We start from the raw sequence: 20,635 nt of genomic DNA, 5'->3' as shown, positions 1-20,635 counted from the left end.
TGTGTGGTATAAACCCACAGTGGTTTGAATGGACCAGGGTGTGGAGCAATGGGAGCAAACGCTTGCCCAATGCTTTACTAAGAATTCTTTAATCAATGTTGAGCATTGTTAAAGGGAGATAGGAACTCACCTCGAGAGGGTCCCTACCTGCTTTAAGCAAAACAACTATAAGAGCCTTCCAGAGAGAGGGAGCCCTCCCCACTGCTGTGCCTCTTGGTAAACTGCGAGCCATTTGGGAGCAAGGGTAGTACCAAACACACCATAATACTCCATGGGGAGCCCCCCCATGCCTGGAGTCTTGTTGCGAGCCATCTGACGTATAGAGGTTTACAGTTCCTCAAGTTGCAATGGTTGATTGAGCTCCTGGGCCAGGAGGGGATTGAGTCGGAGTAGGGCTGTCTGGCAATATATGGCCGGAGGAGTTGATCAGGAGGACTTGGTGGGGAATATAAAGACGTTCGTAGTACTGAGCAAAGGTCACACATATTTCAGCTTGGGAGGATACGATGGTGCCAGCCAAAGTGCGGATCGCTCCTATAATGGTCCTGGGGCCTGCGGAGTGCAACAGCCACACCAACATAAGGCCCGGTTTGTCTCTATTCACACGTTGACGAGTCAGGGAAGCTCTATAGTCAATATTATTAAGTCACCGCAACTCCTCTATGTTGGTTCCTCAACTCGCACAGCTGCGTCCGAGTATCAGTCGCCTTCACCGCCTCTTGTTTGGCAGTGCGGATTCGCTCCTCCAGCGATGATGCACTGCAAAGAAGGGAAGCCCGCTCCACCAGGTCATCTTAATACAGAGTCCCTTCATGATCAACTTCATGGCATCCCACTCCACTTCCAGAGAGCCGGAGGTGCCCTCATTTTACTCAAAATAATGAAGCAAATGCATGCTAATGGTGTCTCTATATATAGTGTCGAGCAGGGCCTCCATCCTTAAGTGTCAAGTCGTTATAGGCACCTTGTCAATGCCCCATTGGAAGGTCACCTTGACGGGGCTGTGGTCAGACAGTGTGCAGTCTAGGTAGTCCAAGCTCTGGACACAGAGCCACAGTTCCCTGTTACAAAACAAGTAATCTAGTCTGGTGTGGACTTAGTGGCCTGGGGCATAATAGGAGTATTCAGTGTCATCAAGGTGAGATAGGTGCCACATGTCATAGAATTGTGTTGCATTTGTCCATTCCCTGAAGTGTTTCATCGCAAATTAGACCCTGAGTCCAAGGGAGTGGGGGCACTGATTTGTCCAAAGAGGTGCAGTATACACAATTGCAGTCTCCCTCCATATACTAGGAAATGTGAAATTAAGGAGCAATGCTGGGGATAGAGTGCATACAAAATATCTCCCTGGAGTGTGTTAGGGGCATACAGCAAAACAATCGCCAGCGGAAACCCATCTAGCGTGTCCTCTGGGAGCACAAATCGGCTCTCTGGGTCTACCACAGTCCTGCTCTGAACAAATGGGACACCTGGGGCAATCCAGATCAGTACCCTCTATCAAACAGTGAGTACCCAGTACCACAAACTTGTCCACTCCAGCTGCGAACAACCTTGTCCAGTCCAGTGGCGGTCAGGTGTGTCTCCTGTAGAAAGGCCATGAGTATATGTCTCCGCCTTCAGCAGGCAGATACCCTGTGATAGCGCACAAAGGTCACTATCCCCCGGATGTTCCATGTTAATATATTATATGTCGTGGCCATGAAACATGTGTATATTGCCCCCTGCACAGAGGCCCAGGAACATCACCAATGAACATTAGGGACACATCTCTAACTCCTTGTTCCTCTCCGCTGCAATTCACTCACCAAGATGATAGGTCTCACTGATCAAGAAGTTGTCCTTGAGGGGGATCGTACCACGATAATGGTGGAATCCTCAATGCCCGGAATCTATTAGCACCCTGGAGCGATACCTCTGCCACCACTTGTGCACATTCTTTTGCTGCTTGTTCACTCGTGAATCATGCTCGGGACCTGCGTGGATGGCGTCCAGTCTTCCCATCCGACCATCCCTGTAGATCACCACTGTCCTCCTCCTCTGACTCGTCTAGGACACCCTTTGATCGCAGCCAGGTCCATGCTTCCTCAGGAGAGACCAAAGAGTATCTCCACTCACTCCTGTGTAGATCAGACTGGTTGCATGCATATGGTACAGGCACTTTCTCCAGATCACTGTCCCTGCAGCATGTCCGTCTGTGATGTCCTTGCCTCATCTTTTGGCACAGGGCATTCTTTGGGGGAAGGAGAACATGCATCCTCGTGTGCCTCAACTTCAAAAGTCCTAGTTGGGGCTGGGCCCTAACAGTCTAAAATGGTTCCTATTGTGTGCAGGGAAACCCTATGTAAGATAAAGGGCATAGAGCGGCAGACACTTTAGACTCACCTTCGTGAAGCTACCAGCGCTGTAGTCTCCAAGAGCGAGCTGCATGGTGGAGGGGACCGGGTCCCGCTGGCAGAGATGCCCAGTGTCCCTTGGCCACCAATGGCCTTTTGTATGTTGCCTGAGGCCGATCTCTCTAGTCTATATCAGAAGCTGGGGGCAGGCGTCTACCCCCCCCCCATCATAGGGAACTAACCAGGCCTTCTGGGCCCACTATTCCATCGTGGGTGTCCCCACGCTCAGCACCCGTGAGAGATGCTGAGATGGGCCGCACCACAAGTGCTCTGGTGACTGATTGCATTAAGCAGTGCATGTAGAGTAGGGATCACATAGTCCAAACCCCCAGGGCTCCCAACGCTAAGTCTTCCAGGTGCGACCCATGTGGGGGTGGAACAGAACAGGTCCTGTCATCACGAGGTACACCACCTCAGCCATCCGCAGCCTCGGCAGCCCTGTCAGGAGAATGCCTCAGCCCCTTCTTTTTTGCAGTCGGCAGCACCAGGAGTCAGGGGTGGAGGAGTGAAGGGGGCTCTGGTCACTGGGGGATTTGTAGGGGCACTGGAGTGCAGGATGGTGGCAGATGGGCCTGGAGCAGAGCCTTACTAGAAGGCGACTGCTCTTGGCGCCATCTTGGCCACACATCCCCAGAAGAATTGAAAGTTTGTGGTTCTAGTACTTGATGTGGACACCACCCACCCTTTTTTTCAGGACAGAGACCCTTTTGTGCTGAGCTCTGCAGAAATGGAATTCTTTCAATTGCCTGGGCATGCACTGTCACGTGCAAGACATTTTCTTAGCTTATAGTGGACTTAGAGCCCACCCATAGCTTACTATTGGTTGGCTTCTCCGTCAGTCTTATTTCCTTGCTTCTCTGTGGTCAGCATGTGTATGTTTCACTTCCTCTTCGTGTGTCTGTCGTGTCCCTCGAGCATTGCCAAAGTTCTTATCCCCTTCCACTGCTGGCACTTTTGGAGCCATTTATTTTCTTTCAGTTGAAGTACTTCATTAGAGTTCATGCGTTTTCAGGCCAACTCACACAAGTGCTTATAGCCCCTTCCCATCCCTCTCCCTATTGTTGCTTGCCCCAAAGCATGTTCCTGACCCTCTCCATGTTGTTGCTTGTCCACTCTTGTGCCCATCTGTGTTGTTGCTTGCCTCCTCTCACTCGCCTGTCAGACTCCATACTGTTGCTTGCCCCTACCATCTTCTGTTCCACTCCGAGTTGTCTTGCTCACTTGCACCCTTCCTTCCCTCTTCATGCTGTTGCTAGCTTCCTCCCACCCTGTGTCATCCCATTGCTTGCCTCCTCCCGCCCTGTCCTGTGTTGTTGCTTACACGCTCACGTCTCGTCCTGAGTTGCTGCTTGCACTGCTGTGCAACCTGGCTAAAAACATTGGCAAAGCCAACAGCTTGCATAAGCGAGAACTATTGGCTTTGACAATGCTTCTTCCCCTCTACTGCCTGTATACTCACAGCTAGCAAGCTCTGCGTTTCATCCATCCAAAGAGAGACAAAGCCTATGTCTATGCTTTCAACAAAAAGTCAGCCAGCCAGAGGCAAAACATGCCTATTTCTTAGAAGGAATAGCTAAAATTCTGTAGTATAATGCAATTGATATGCAGATATAATTACAGTATAGCTACCAGATTAGGAGTCTGGTAATCTCTCCCAAGCCCCTCTAAACACAACTGTCAGGATAACTTACAAATCTTGGCTATGGCTCTATTGAGCTTTTAAAGCTGGGTGGTCTAAATAACGATTATGAAATTAAACAAATAAGGCTGAGCCTTCCAATCAGATGTTCCAGTCTATATTTACTGCTTTCCTATAAAAAGCAGAATTTCCCACTCACATTGTCCCTGCATCTCCTTGCCTCCTTGTTATTCACTATTGGCTAAAGCAGCTGTGATGTCTTTGAAGGTATAGCTTTGCCCATACCTTCCCACCAATCTTAATCATTAGCACTTCTCCCAAAAATCCTCATGTTCTTGAATCATTTTCTGAAAAGTGCCCAAGAATCATGTTCCTTTTATTGGATACTCAGGCGGACCTATTTGTAATATGGTGCTGCTCATATAACTGTCTACCATTTATGCTTTCTTGTCCTTAGTTGTACTTCAGTCTTGGAAGAAGGCAATTATTGCATTATCTGTCGTCACAATTTCCATTGCCGTCGCTGCTGGACTGATATGGTGGTACTTGCAAAGGAAGAAAAAGTGTAAGCATTATTTCAGAATCTTGCTTCATGCATCATCACTCTTTTTTGTCGACTTGTTTTGTATTTGAAATACTTTTGTATTTTGTATTTGAAGAGATGTAAAGGTCGTTTGCACATGTGTATTGATAACCCTACTTGTCACTGTCTAAGGAAGTATTACAATCTTCTCGTATTCAGTGTTTGCACACTGATATCTCTTAATTCTTCCTAGTTTTTTTTTTCAGTACTAGCAATTTGAAATCTATTCAAAGTCAAACATTTAGGAATGGACACTTTGACCCCCTCCATTACTTCTCCAACAAAATCTATAAAGTCCTAACAGTGCCTTGCAACCAACCACGAACCGCTAAAATAAGCAGATTTGCAATCATTCTTTGGTGCTATACAGTTACTTGTGCCCATTTCCAAGAAATAGATCAGCTCCTCAAAAAGACCAGACCTTGGGCCCTCATTTTCAGTGGTGATTTGCCTGTTCTGTAACTGCAATACCACAATTGGTAATCATCAAATTATTGCAAAATGACCTTTAACGGATGAATAAGAAGTGGAAAAGTTGTTTCCATATGCCCTTCCACAATTAAAGGTCCAGAGTTGTCCCCGATTTTACAGGTATTTACAGTCACAGATTTCCCTTGCAGTGAAGTAATATTACTACATTTTAGAAGTGATTATAAGGTCTTTCTCCAAATTGAAAACTCAAAGAAATAGACACGGTGTGGATTTCACACAATTAGTGCGACTTGTGATAATCTATAGATGAAGGACTTAGTGTAACACCGCTCTTCGAAAACCAGCTCGTTACCTCTATAAGCCTTCTATTGCAACTAAGCATTTCTTACTTGATAAAACAAAACAATTAAAAATGTAACCTAGGTATACATTTTCATAATCGAAAATACATTGTAAATGTCAGCATAAAAGTCACTATTCAACCAACTGAAATGACCATTTCCTGCCATAAGGACATCTTTTGCTTAAGGTTGGCTTGCAGTGCTCGTTTTTATGTTTTTTCAACTATAGAAGCATGTGTTAAATTAATTTATGTGTGAAGATGTTCTTGCTACTAGTGCTTACTGTAAAGCTTATCAGGTGCACCACTCCCGTTATTTATGATGCTCTAAAATCAATTTCCTTTTTTATTGAATTGCCCAGATTCGGAGGCTTGCAGTTTATTTCCCGAGGTTCTCTAACAGTAATAGTTATTCTCACAAACAGTGAGTTGAAACCCTAGGCCACGCAAACTACAAGGGCCCCCCTCGAGAATTGATGGTTTCAGTAATTGTCAAGTTCTTACATATTATTGGACGCACAGGACTTTATGCTGTCTTACTCTCTCTGCTGTAAGTTCAATTCCACTTTCTGGGGCACTAGCCAACAGTTTTGTATTGGCGATATTTGAATTTGTCCAAATTGGCCTGGCAAGGTAACCTGTTTGTGTTGGAGGTCTTGGAAAGTGTCAGCTATGAAAGCTGCCAACAACATTTTAGGGGTAAAGTGATCAGAGGCTGATGTTACCAACGTATGGCACCATAAAATGTATTGTTCATTATTCAAATACGAAACAACACAAAGCTAGTTTGCCTTTTGGGCACATCAATGGTGTGCAGCATTTGGCACTACGAGCCACACATACGTGCCTTAGGAATTGCGATTTCATCATTGCTATTCCATGCGAATCGCAATTAGGAAATTGCAATCCCAAATGTATGTAACTCTATTGAGTTTCTTTTGCGATTCCCAGTGGGTCGCAAATAGACCTACCTCATTAATATTAATGAAGTAGGTCACAATTTGCAATCCACTGGGAATCGCAAAAATCACAGGGATGGTGGCCTGCTGGGTTCAGCAGACCACCATGTCTGTGACTGCTTTTAAATAAATCTTTTTTTTAAATGCAGCCTGTTTTCCTAAAAAAAAAATATTAAACCATTCAGTTTCATTTTTTAAGAGTAGGCAGTGGTTCGTTGGACCACTGCATGCTCTTAAAAAACGTTTTTGCATGCATGGTCACTTGAACATTGCTTCCTGTTTCAAATGCGTTAGCACCAAGTTCAAATTGGTGTTAAAAAGCAAATGTTTTGTGACTGCATTCCAGTCTCAAATCGTTCGACTGCAAATCCCTATTACAAAGGGACGACTTTAACACGCCCCTTCTTAATACCAAATCGCTAACCCATTTTGTGATTCGGTAATACGTTAGCAAATAGCAAAATAGGGTTTTGTACATAGGAAAACGTTTTTTTTTGTCACTAACAACACCTATTCTGTGAATCAGGCTGTTTGCGACCAAAACAAAGCTACATACATGTGGCCCTATATCACTGCTAGGCACTACAAGTGGCTTATTCGGTAAGCAATGTAGTGGTGCAATTGGCAAGTTTCAAATACTCATATTTCCTGCATTATATTTGAGTTCCATCTATCTAGACATTAACAAATTGTTTTTATTTCCTTTTCCAGCCAAACAGCTTTCTCTAGAAATGGCAAGGTAAGTGGTGTTTAAATACTATAATGAATAAATGAAGGTATTCAAAACAATATGTTCCCTTGTTCTTACATTTGCAAATTTCCAAGCGCATTTAGGTCATTGCTGTTCTTGGGGAAACAAAGTACAGGAAAAATAATTCAGGGTCAATAATATCGACCAGGACTTATATTGATTCCACAATATCAACTACCAATATATTACATTGTTATATCAAACAACTAATGTCACCTCTTAGCCTCTTAGACGCATCAGTGACCAGGTAACCTAGAGAGAGAAGCTTACAATCCATAGATGCTTTAGAGATGCAGTGGAAAGGAAGTGTATTCATTGGTGCTGGATACCTGATCCCAGTTTATGGCACTGACTGTTAAGAGTATAGGTCTGTGGTGTACATGAACATGATCAAACGGGCTCCTTGTATTGGGAACTGGGAGGACAGCGAATGTCTGTCCTCTTATGCGTATTTCAAGGCACCATAGATGCTGCACATTATGTCTTTTTTTCTTTTACTTCAGTCGACATAAATTGTAGTGTCACCTCTTTCATTTTTATACTCAAATGTAATAAACATTCTGACCAGGGACTTGCAAATTAACGGGAGCAAAACCCAAATATAAGAATACTGCTATTAAGCAAGCAACATCATCTTCTACTTCATAGGGTCATTCCTTGTAGAATTTTGAATTAGTTTATATCCTAGAATATGTCAAATGAAATGTTTTACCAGTCCTTTAATTGGAATGTGACTTGTGAGAGTACCCTCTCTGAAGTGAATCAGTTCCAGGCACCCATGTGTAACTAGGAACCAAGCATCGGACAAACGAGACATGCCAGAACACTATGGACCTCATTTATGAGGGCCTTGCGCCACTGGAGCGCCACTTTTAGTGGAGTTCTGCTGGCCCTGTGCCCTTCTCCATATTTATAAGGCGGTGTTAAGCCACTTTTCGTGGCTTAACGTCACCTTGTAAGTATGGGCCGCCCCACTCAGTTTTCTGCCGCAGAGGGGCGTGCAATGGATGTTGCTGTAGGGGTACCCACGCAACACCCATTGCTTTTTGATGCTGCCCCAGATTTACGATAAATCGTAAACCTGAGGAAGCGCCAAAAACTAACGCCTCCCCAGGGGTAATGTGGTGCAACAAGAAGAAATACTTTTATTTCTCGTTAATCGCCATTAATGATTGTTTATGTGCATTGTATTGTAAGGTGTTCACCCCGCAACGCAGGCATCCTTGCACCATGGCGCAAGGGTGCCTGCGTTGGCACTAGGCAGCTGATTTAGCGTAGGGGTAAACACAGGGATGCGTCATATTCTTGAAAATAAAGCGCATTCCTTCATTTTGGAAATGGCACAGCTCAACGCAGCAATATTGCTTGCGGTACCACGCTGCGCCATTTCCTTATAAATGAGGCCCTATATGTTTATGTAGAGAAAAATAGATTTACTAGTTTTAACTGTCTGCCTACGTACCTTAACAATATGTTGGTAGCAGATATATTGGAGTCAATTTACATGAATGGGGAGATTAAACATTTTAGGAAAGCACTGTTGTGGGTAGTAAGTCTTCAATTCACTAATGTATCTTGCTTTCTGAGGCTTGGGGTGTGAAATGGCTGCAATGGGTGCCGTTACTCTGATAACTAATTCTTTGTTTTGTGCTGCAATGTTTCTTCATGTTAGATGTGCTTATTTCTATGACGCTAAACCTGAAATGTTTCTCTACGCTTTGTGCTCCTGATGTGTTTGCTTGATGGTTTTATTAAATACGAGGATTTCAGGGATTCCCTCGGAATGATAGATTCTCTACTCCTGGACAAAGGTAACAGGTCCTTAGTGGCCATGGGAAAAGTGAAATTTGAAACTGATCTAATGGTGTATCAAGGGTATACAAAGCATTGCAAGAGTACACAGGCTGTACAAGAAAATAATCCTGAAAGAGAGACAGCTATGTGAGACACAAGTGCTGATAAATTCAAATGAATTCAAAGGAGACATTCAGTAATGCAAAAGATGATTGTTGCATGGAGATATTCTCCCTGAAGAGGTAACATTTTCTGCATGTCTATCAGAATTAAATAAACCACATAACAAACACAGAGGTCACTATGAGTGACCCAGAATTTGATCTGTTAACCCCCACTCATAATTACAGATACCAGGAGTTCCCGTAATTCAAAGGCAGCGGCATAATGGATGTGTGTTCCATGTTGCTGGGGAATAAAACATGAGGTTACCAGCAGTAATGCATTCTAATCCCAGAAGGTCCAACTCAGCCTTCCATCCTTCCTAAATCGATTAACTGAGTACCATTGAATTAGGTAATGGTATCATCTTTCATTTACACGATTAGAAACAACAGAAGTGAAGTATGAAATGAGTTTAGAAAATACAAGTTATTATTATGATCAATTTCCAGAAGTATGTGTTATATTCCATATCTGATGAGAAGCTTCACAGTTCACTGAGGATCATAATGGCAGGCAGACTTTGAGGATGCTCTTCACATTTTTTTGGTTCTGCTTGACATAACTATTGGAGAAAACTGCCCCGTTATGGATGAAAATCTGAAGTGTGAATCTGCATACTAGAATATCTCTATGGAAGATTTCCATGTGTTAACCTCAAATGAATGGGGCAGCATTTAGTTCCATTTGACTTCATCATCAACCAGTCATTGGTTCCCATGCAAGAATAAATCTGATTTATCCTTGAAGCTAGGGTTAAAGCAGGTGAGAGTCAGGAAGCATGGTTTCTTTTAAAGGATGTTTCCTTGCAGAGCTGTAATACCTTTCAATATGTCCACCTAAGTCTATCCTTGTCTGTGTTTTATTTATAGAACAAAAAATTCGAACAATGCAAAAGTATCTACAGGCCAGAATACAGCAGAAGATCCATATTATGGTAAGGCACGGGAGATGACAATATGTGTGCCTATTAAATTATTCTCAGGATGAAATGATAAAATGTTGTCATAGGCAAATTTAGAAAAAAAGGGTCATAACTTCTTATTCTAGATGAAATTACTATGGCACGCAACAGCGCAATAAAATAAATTTCACACTCCTCACAATCAGAATTTTGGACTGTGGCAAAATTGTGGAGTTATTTTTGAAATTGTAGAAATATGTCAACAATATAGGGAGAATTTCAGAATGTAGGCCAAGAATTAGATCATAGGGTGCGTTATTCTTTGGTGTGGAAAATAAATTGACGATTTTAACAAATCACGGACAGGTCAATAAATGTGTCCCTTATCAGTATAGAAAGAATCTCTAACTAATGAAGCACTAATACACTAGAGTAACAGGCCACATAAAAACAAACAAACCCTGAAGCAAAGGATATGTGCCATTAGAACAATAAACATAGTAACATGGTAATTTCATTAATCTGTATTGCTCCAAATTCTATACAACTCACACTGTGCTCACACGTAAGTGCATATATTTATAAAGGACAAAGCAAGATGTCCCTCAAACCTTTTGTTGTCCAAAGGTTATGGGTGTTCTACCCAGGAGTATCTTCTCAAGAGTATTTTAGTTCTCTTCTCACTAGACACTTCTTATCTGATTTTGTTACACATTATCATCTCTAGAACCTTTTTAATAAGGCTAACATTCAAGCGGTTCCACAACATTGGTGTATGTTATGGTGCATTCCAATTATGTTTGACGCCTTTCATTTTTGTGTCGCTAGACTCAAGTTCAAGGCAGCATAATGGCAATGGTATGGACTATTCCTTGGGTCTAGCTATCTATACAGGAGACTTCTGATCCAGCATCTCCTAGTGCACTGGCTCTAGATTCCTTGTGGTAGGACACCTTGATCCCTATTTCACCTCGTGTGATAAAAGACATAGAATAGTGGCTGACTAGCTCACACCCATATAGAACAATTGTCCTGAAATCCATCCCATCAGTGATCTCTAAGTAAGCCTCCTGGATTCATGGGGAAGACTTTGGTTTTAATATTGGGTTCCACATTGACACATAGACTTTCATCAGTGGTGGAAATAGGAGGATCTTCCATCTGGACTGAAGGGAGCTCTTGATGGTTCAACGGGCTCTGATGGCCTGTGCAGCTCAGGCAAAGAGAAATCCAGACATGAGTCTACAAAATGACAGAATGACAAAGTCTTATTTAAATTGGCATGAGGCACCTAAACAAAGGCATAGCTCTTCACATTTGCTAATAAGCAGAATATCTCATTTCCTCTTCCTGGCAGGATCTTACATATTCTAGGGGTAGAAAATGTTCAAGCGGTTTCTCAAGGCCACATGTTCTTGTCATCCCAATCATGCTTCCTTAGAGTGGTTGTGTTACTTGTGAAGCGCCTCAGGCTCAGTCACCTTTTGATTAACCTATTTGCATCCCACAGGGATTTACATTTCTCTTCCTACTGCCTCCCAAGAAGGGATATGGGGACTTGGACAATATACTTTGTCACTTTCCTTTGGCTAAAGTGCTTATTAATTTTATTAATTGCATTTCCCCTTAATAAGTCGGGTTCGGACCAAGTTAAGGTGGACAGCTTGTGGGTGGTAGAGGATCTCCCAAAATAACAAAGGATATACTGGTTCTCTCTATTGTAGTATAGGAAGATTATAAATGTATTCTCCCCTTCCCTGCCCACTCTCAGATTGCCAGGGTTCCCCATTCAGACCCTGCATAGACTATGTCTCGGTATGCAAACTGAACAGTCAAGGCTGATTGTAAAATATATTTTGAAAACATTTACTCCACCGTGCAGAGGTTTGAGAGACTGACCTACCCCCCCCCCCCCCCACCCCATTGAAAATTCCTGATGTTCGTACGCTTCCATAAAGCCATGGTGACTTGCTGAAGGTCTCCAGAATTGTTAATGTAACCTTGTAGTTATCTTAAAGTTTCTGATAGAGAATCTTTCCTTAGGTTAAAAGTTTGCATCTTGAGAGCTGAACAATAGTTAATCAAGCCTATGTGAACCCTTGAGAGTATTGCATTATTAGAGGCTATCTCTTGTTCTGTCCTGTAACTGTTTCCAATGGTGACTGACTGAGAGAGGTGATTCTGTGAACTGGAAGCCCTGGTCTTGTACTGACCCATATCTTCTCTTTCTGCCAGAAGCAATTATTCTTGGCTCCCTATGTAACCAAGTTGCAATCAGACTTCTACTGCAGTCAGGAGGGGCTTCTTCCGATACTGTGCACTCCAGCAGGGTCAAGGAGAGGTGAATGTCTTGCCCCAGTTGGATACTGATAGGCTCCAAACTGACAGTGTGCTCCGTTCTGAACAGGGCAAAATAATCCAGTGATTCTTCTAGCCACTCATCTATAACATGTCCCTTCTTTGAACCACTCCATTTTACCACTGCAACCTTCCACAATCCACCCATCCATACACCCATACTCTATCCAGCCATCCATCCCCAGCTATTCTTTCATAAATCCATCCACCTTCCATTACAGGGGGCTTAGAGGCCGCCCATTGCATACCATTGGTTGGCTTCATTGTCGCTCTCATTTGCTTGCTTCTTATTGGTAAGCTTCTGTAGACTTACTTCCTTGTGTCCTTCCACTGAGCATTTTTTCAGGTGCTACTTTTTATTTTTGTTTAAGCATTCTACAAGAGTGAGGTTTTTTTTCAGAAGTCTCCCTTGTGCCCTTTTTTTAACTCTGTATTCCTTCCCCAGTCTGCCGACCCTCCGTTGTTTGTCTGCTTGCCCCTCGCCTCTCCCTCCAGCCCTATGTTGTCCATCTGCTTGCCTCAGCATCAGCCCCTTCCGCCTACCCTCCATTGTGTGTCTGTTTTTGCCCAGCCCCTCCTGATCAATCTCTGTTGTCAATCTATTTGCTCCCAGCCCCACTATACCACCCTTCATTGCCAGTCTGCTTGCCCACAGCCCCTCCTTTCCATCCTATGTTTTCCGTCTGCTTGCCCCCAGGAACTCCCGCCCATCCTCCACTGTCAGTGTGCTCCCCCACCGCCATCTTTGCCTCCCATCCTCCATGTTTTTTCCCACCCTTCCTCCATCTGTGTTGTCCCCACCCTTTCTCGATGTTGCATCATGTAGTCCCTGCCTTCCTGCGTGTTGCCTAATACCCTCGCTTCCCTTTGTTTGCCCCCCCACTTTGCTTCAGCAGAGCAATAAAAAAGCACTTTGTCTCAGCCAGCACTAGCCGCCTCATGGCGCTTTTTAAAAATTTAGTCATGCTGCACAGCAGTCATGTGGCTGCACAACATGGCTACACATTATCGACAAAGTCAATAACTCTTGTACGTGAGACCATTGGATTTACCAAAGATTGTTTGTGAATAGTGATAGAGCGTTACGACCTACTAAATTACCTGTATCTGAACGCTCTTAGGCCGATGAATCTTTTGACCAAGTGGGGCTCTCTTCATCCGAGAGAAATCAATTTAATCAAATCAATAATCAATAACGAACATAAGCAATACCCTGATCAACATAACAGTTCACAGTCATAAACTAGAAATTATGGGAGACTAGAACAGAGCTCCATGGGTAATCAAGTGCACTGTTTCAGATAAGCACATTAACAGATTAGCTCTGAAAATCAAGTAAACCTCATTAGTATAGTATTATTCTAAATCTAAGCATTATTATGGTACTTTAATGTCCCTTCAACATGTATGTCTATTTTCCATTTCAGCTAACAATGAGAACGGTGAAAATCACATTGAAAAGCCTACAGAAGAAAAGAAAGGTAAAGTGATCCACTATTGTTATGGGTGATTCTACTAAATGAGATACCTATAGCGCACTCTTTATAAAAACTGGAATGTGGCCTTCGTGGAAACAGTTTGGGGCAGTTTTTGAGGGTGAGCCACAAGGGTCCAGTGGCATTTGCTTTTCATGGTAGACAATCAGTGATTTGCTGGTGCTTACGTTTTAGCAAATCGGTAGGTAGATTCCAAAGGACAAAGTAGGAAGCTAAGTCTGGGGCATTCCATGACTGTCACAAAGAAAAGAAAATATTTCTTCACAAAGGAAAGAAGGCAATATAACATTGCATTTGATCATTAAAACTCCAGCTTCACCTAGAGATGAAATGTTTTCGTGTCACAAAGCAAGATGGCAAACAACGGTAGCCATTTTAGCAGGCCTACATTAGCTATGGTCAATCTAAACATGAATGGACAGAAATGTCTCTACAAATTATATTAGCAGATCTATTCATTAATGTTGTATTCATGTAAAATATTTTGTATCCAAAAACGTCACAAATTGCAAGAGTCACATTTTAACTCAACCTACACAAGTTTCAAGTAGTAGGTACATGGTTCAGTTCTCACAAAGTACGCAAGCATATGCCTAGGAGACCTCTTGAGAACGGGACAGTGATCTAGGCCAGTGCCAAAAATGTAAATAGTTTTTGGATGAGCAAGGTACCTCGTTGTTTTCACACCTCAACAACCGCAACTCAAAGTGGAGCAGTGACAGAAACATGCACTTCCCATGGGCAATGTTAGCCTGAACAAGAAAACATGGGTGAAGCAAGATACAGAAAGACTAATATGGGTAAGTCTAGCTGAGTGGTGTAATTAGCCATAAAAGTTGTCAAACAGTTTGAATTGATGAAGAATTAATATGCGCGTGTTAGCTTTAGAGTACTCTGGGAAGAGAGAGAGAGAGACATATGGCATAAATGTCCACTTGGTGTTGTTGTGACGGACAGCAGTGAATTAGTGTCACCTTGGACTTCGTCTTTCAGATGTGTTGTTGCGACGTTCAGTGGGGAATTAGTGTCACCTTGGGTGTAGCCTTTCAAATTTGTTCTTGTGACATATAGTGGTGAGTTAGTGTCACCTTGGTCTTAGTCTTTCAGATGATATAGTTCCTGCAGAATTCAGGACAGAGCACATTAGGGAATAGTTACCCTTGTGATGTAAGTGATGGCTTCTTTGGCCGAGCAGTAGGCTGTGCCACATGTAGCCAGCATCTATACAACAACATATATTTTTAAAGGTTGAACCTCTGCCACCTGAACTTATATGACGAGTGAATATTTGTTTCTCAAAGTGTCATTAATTTTTTTTACCTTTCTTGTTTGCCCTCTTATGAAATTAAGTGTGGGCCATCGCTAACTGGAATATAATAAATGTATGATGTGAAACAAGAGAGTGTCTTTTTATCATATGTATCCCACCTCACATAAATCAGGTAATGATGAAGAATCCGGGATAATTAAACCCTCACATAAGGAAGCAGCAGCAAGCCCTTCCGTGTTTGCCCCGCAGACATCATGCACACACACCCTTTCTCAGTAACAGCAGTACCATTCTTCTCTAGGGCCCGGGGAAACAATCAATGATGTGGAATACGTTGAAGTGATGCAAGACGCACCTGATTCTCACAAAGGTAAGACAAAGCTAGTTCTCTTCCAGGGGATCCTCATGAATAGTCATAAGCACTGTACATTCCCACCTATACGTATATATATTAAAAATGGTTCTATCCAATTTTATAAACATATAAATACACACATGTATATACATCTGTTTATGCAGCCTACAATAAAGGCTAAAAATGCCTAATTTACATTAGGTTTTTATTTAATAAGCATCTCACCAGACTCAGGCATTTCTGTAAATTAGAAAGGTGGGTCCAAATTGCTCAGGAGACTTTGACTAAATTTGAAGGGAGAAGCGGAGTCCGCTATAACTTAAGGGAGGCTAATATTGGTTGGACTGCAGTAGCCTGGTCTGTAGTCAAGAAGGGTGTAAGGAGAATCAGATTGGGAAGAGTTAGGATGGTGGTCTTCCGTGTAACTCCTGTTTGTGGTTCTGCCTCCGAAGTTATTTGTGAGGTAACAGAGAGTATGTATTTTTCCGTTCACGCGCTTGAAAGGGGTGTCACTGGCAGGAAACCACGTTTGGGTTGTTTCCCAGTAAAGGACCAGGACGTGAGCTTGTAGATAACCGCCGCCTGCCTTAGAAAGAAAACATTACAGAGGATGTTTCAGAACAAACAAATGACACCACTGGGCCATGTTGGCCTGTGCTGAGGAAAACCACGCCTACAGCTAGAATCATTGACAAAGCCAAAACTTCTGCTTCTTTTAGAAGTGGAAGGAGGGCTGTATGGATGGGTGAGTGCATGGATGAGTGTTTCCGGTGAGGACGGTGCATGTGGCAATAGAAGAGTATGAGTAAGGGCAGTGAGGGGCTATGGGGAGTGTATGGTGGTGTGTGTAGAGAGAAATTGAAGTGTACCGTAGAGAGGCACTGTGAGTGACAGATGAGGGTTCAGAGTTCAAGCATGGGCCTCACTACGCTCCTGAGGTGGTGAGCAAGCTGTGTGAAGTTGCTGTGCTCTGCCTTTGAACCCATCAACTATCTGAACGTGCTGTGCAGTGCATGGAGCTATGTGTCCCTGTGTAAGGAGTGTGAATATCCCTGGGACTGGGTGGAGGTAGGGGTTCATTATCTAAGGTTGTGGTGCATGTGCACAGCTATACCGGAGGACAGATCCGTACAGACAGAGATGCAGGAGCAAGGGATGAGGCTAGATTTACGGGCTTTGCTTCTTTGTCCACACCAGCATGCCTGGCTTTTGCTCCCATAGCTCCCAGTGTGGCTAGTATCTCCAGGATGTTGCGCAGCAAGTGCTGGGACTTAATTGTACACTAATGTATATTGTCCCAGCCTGCTCCAATGTCCATACCCATCCTATTTACTCCTAAACTGAGCATATCTGGCTGTGCCTCTCCCAAGACTCTCTCTCCTATAGGTTTGAGCTCAGTTTTTCCTCTGGCTTGAGGTGCCCTTCCTGTGCTACAGCCCTCCACCTACCCTAGCTTTCATTCCCAGTCTAGGTGTCTCTATGCTTCGGGTATTCCGTATATTGCCCAAGTGAATCTGGTTTCTTTTGCTTCTTGAGGCTCTCATCCTAATTTGAGTCTTTTCCTGACTTGTGTCTACCCAGCCATGAAAGCAGACGCTCTGGGACACATTTACAAGGAAGGCAGCAATGCATCATTTTAAGTTGTGCACAATTCATAACGCCTTTGGTTTGCCGTATCTATAAGATGGTGCAGAAAATTGCAAGCTCTCAGGGTGTGTCAGCAAGCAAGACGTAGCGCAACCGGGCTAAAGGTGATGCATTGCTGAATTTGGGCTTACAACACGCGTAAATCCAGCAATGCGTCACTCAACAGAAGCGATGGCGTCACTTCAGATTGACGCAACTGGCCTATTGTGTGGGGCAATGTAAAAGTACAATAAATGGAGGAATGCTCACCCTGTTGGGCCAGGATGAATGGCAAGACAAGTGTACAGTGTGCCTACGTGTTACACTACATTGGCTATAGTATGCTAATGTATAACGGATCACTAAGTAGGTGTGCCATATTTATGCTGCAGTATACAATGGTATCTAAGCCCTCATGGCCCCATGCTGCTCCAGGGGTCAAATATTTACATTGGGACGTGCATACAGCCACTAACAATGGGGAGATGTGTTAATTACACTAATTGGGAAGTGTGAAGTGACATCAGCTGGTCACTTTCCTATGGAAAAGCTGCTGCATCAGTTCCTATGCTTTGGTTATAGTGGCGTAGGAATTCTGATGCCTTGCAGGCTTAGCACGACACATCAGAAAGATGAGTTGCACGTTACCTGTCTTGTGCATCAGTTTTCAGATGGATCCTATGTTGGAACGCCTCCCTCACATATATTAAAATCTGTGTGGCGCAGGCGGTTGTGCCGCAGGAATTTTCTGATGCATCCATCGGAAAACTGATACATTGGCCCTAATGCATCGCCTTATAGATATGGTACACTGATTGCACCGTCAGAGTGACAATAAAATGGCGTAACAGCGACACAAATTCCTTGTGAATATGCCCTTTGGTGTTTACTGCCTGTGTAATTATCTAAGTGCACTGTGTTGCATTTTCCGTTTAGTATTTCACTGTTGGCCAATCTCTGCCTTCTCCTATAGTAGTGTTGTGGTGGCGAGTCCACCAGTATCTTTTCTATATGTGGGATGGCTTCTTCTGGTACAGCAACAGAGCAAGGTTTTTCCCCACCTGATCATCGGATTTAAGAGTAAACATGGCCACACCCTTCGTATTACAGCCCTTTAGTCTGATAATCACTAACAATGGCAAGTCAAAAATGTAATGCCACAGTACAATCAACTCGACCTGCATGGATGCTTCTTACACTGAAGTCCTCATTGTCTCAGAAGAGAATAAAGCGCAACACTCACTGCTTTATAAAGCAGAGGAATACTTCTTTAAAAAATTGCTGAATGGTCTCATATGCATTTCTGTGGAAGCCTAGACAACAACAAAAATGTAAAGGACTCTCACTCAGGTTGGTCTAATAAAAGTACCATTGAAATGGTGGAAAAGCTATACTCCATATGTCATGAGTTGCAGTTGTACCAATCAATGACTGTAAATTGGACTGATCAACATGTGAACCAAACCTACAAAAGCATACCAGTCCCCTTCCTTTGTTCGCAATAATGATGAAGGCTCTACAAGGCAGCTACAGCTGTCTCAAGCCAGGCCCGATAGGGCCTTCATTTACCATGTGAAAAAAATAGGACCTATGCTAGCATTGTACACTGGCTTTGCAACATTGCATAATGGTGTGTACGGCATAATTATTTTAGTTGCCATTCCCTTGCTACTGGAGAGTGACAAGCTCCTGCCGTAAATCAATATAAAGAGATGCTGTTACTAAGCCCTAGTAGGTGAAAGAAGGCTTATTGATGGGGTATTGAAGGTCCTGTGGAGCCCCAGGGAGGCGGGAGCTGCAAAGGTCAGCTGTAGATCATGCTGGAAGTGTGACCCTCTCTGACATTCCGTATCAGGCCAAAAGAAAACGGAATGCTGGCAAGCATTTTTGCTGCGAGTAAACACCTGGCTGATCTGTTTTATGCGGGTTTAAGATTAGCCATAATGAAAGGCGTAGGGGTTAGTGCAGATTTTCACATTATCTTGGTCATGCACTCCTAACTTACCTTGTGCGACTCACCATTGCTGTTTCCAACTAAATGAATCAATTCTTCAGCAGAAAAAGGTATTTTGTGTGCAATCATTTTTAAACCTAATGTAGAATTCTTTCTATCCTCAAGTATAACCAGACCCCCCACCCGCCCTAAATACAAAATTACCCCAACCCCCACCCCAAAAACCTGCCCCCACCCTGAATACAAAATTACCCCGACCCTCCCACCCTCACCGCTAATAACCTGCCCCCACCCGCCCAAATACAAAATTATACCAACCCCTCCACCCCTAAAAACCCGACCTCCCCATCTGCCCTGAATAAAAAATAACCTAACCACCCCAATCCCTTCAACCCCCACCCCTAAAAACTACCCCCAACCCTGCCCCAGCCCCACTTACCTGACCGCATGCTTTCCCGATGGCTCTTCCTTTTTCTCTGCCTTAACCACGCATGTGCGTTGTTCAGCACATGCGTGGTTGAGGCAGAGAAAAAAGCCTGCGTTGTTCAGGCAAGTGTCATTCCGCTTGCGTGAACCACGCAGGCGTGGTTCCTTGCGCGTTGTTCCGGATCTTTCCCTTCCCTCTATGTTTGCTAGTCTTCTGCCTAGTCTACAGATCTTTCTCATCCTATATTTCCTGTCAACACATGTTAATCGTAAATCCCTTGCTGTAAAGCTTGCAAACAATATGGTAAATGTCAGAAAACCTTAAATCCTTTTTTCAAAAGATGCGAGGTCAGGTGAGGGGAATTAACTGATCCTGTTCTCCTTGATTCTCTAGCTCCCGTAACTAAGGGGACTGACACAGTTTACAGTGAAATCCGACAGGCTCAGCAAGGTAAGTTCCTTCATTGAAGTTTAAAGATGTATAGAACAAATATTTTGTAAGTTGAAAATACAAAACTCTTTGACGATTGAGGAACTATTAAGAATCAGAACGTTTTTCAAAGTGATAGTTTGATAAACCGTAATTTCTCTTCTAACCATTTTAATGACCATTCACTGTTGGATTGTGTAATAAGTCGAAAAACCTGTTGAGTTATTACATGTATGCACCACTCCACCTTGTAGGTTGAGAAAGTTTATTTACCCTATGGTGTAGCAAATTGCCTATTGACAGAGTCTCCTGAGGTTTTGTCATCCTTCCTGTGCACCCTCCCATTGTATGTCTGTATTGTATCAGGGCATTACCTTTGACATCAGCTGCCACCACCTACTTAAATTTATCCATCTCTTTTTATTGAAAAAAAAACGATATTAAGAGTTATCCCCTATGTTTAGCATTTCTCCAAAACCTGTGAGAATGGTCAATGTTGTTATGTGTGTTTGTTGTGTGTTAGACCATTTCCGACCACATCCAATCCCTTTTCCTTGGCCCCAGGAGGTAGAGGTATAGTAGGCCACAATTTAGAGTGAAGAAAATAGACAGATGGAGTCCCATCAATCTCTCTCAAACTTACCAGGACGTGATCCAATTTAGGAATGCACACTAACCACCAAAGACGCAGACATTTTTTTTTTGAGTTTTCCTGCCCTTTCTCCAAATATAACACAGGCAATAAATAAGCTTTAATTTAAAG

At 43.2% G+C, this 20,635-nt stretch overlaps 1 protein-coding gene across 2 annotated transcripts in view; it reads left to right on the top strand.

The window, feature by feature from the left end:
• PECAM1 (platelet and endothelial cell adhesion molecule 1) overlaps nt 1-20,635 on the top strand; it is a 302,864-nt gene that overhangs the window by 146,359 nt on the left and 135,870 nt on the right. For both annotated transcript variants that reach the window (XM_069199932.1, XM_069199933.1), the window contains exons 9-14: nt 4,490-4,597; nt 7,058-7,085; nt 9,926-9,990; nt 13,743-13,796; nt 15,383-15,451; nt 19,837-19,893. In XM_069199932.1, coding sequence (XP_069056033.1) covers nt 4,490-4,597; nt 7,058-7,085; nt 9,926-9,990; nt 13,743-13,796; nt 15,383-15,451; nt 19,837-19,893 — 381 coding nt within the window. The remainder of the gene's footprint in view (nt 1-4,489; nt 4,598-7,057; nt 7,086-9,925; nt 9,991-13,742; nt 13,797-15,382; nt 15,452-19,836; nt 19,894-20,635) is intronic.

This window comes from Pleurodeles waltl, chromosome 7, assembly GCF_031143425.1.
Source record: "Pleurodeles waltl isolate 20211129_DDA chromosome 7, aPleWal1.hap1.20221129, whole genome shotgun sequence".
In the NCBI taxonomy this organism is placed as follows: Eukaryota; Metazoa; Chordata; class Amphibia; order Caudata; family Salamandridae; genus Pleurodeles; species Pleurodeles waltl.
The sequence above is the reverse complement of the archived record's forward strand: the minus strand, read 5'-3'. Positions and strand labels throughout refer to the sequence as shown.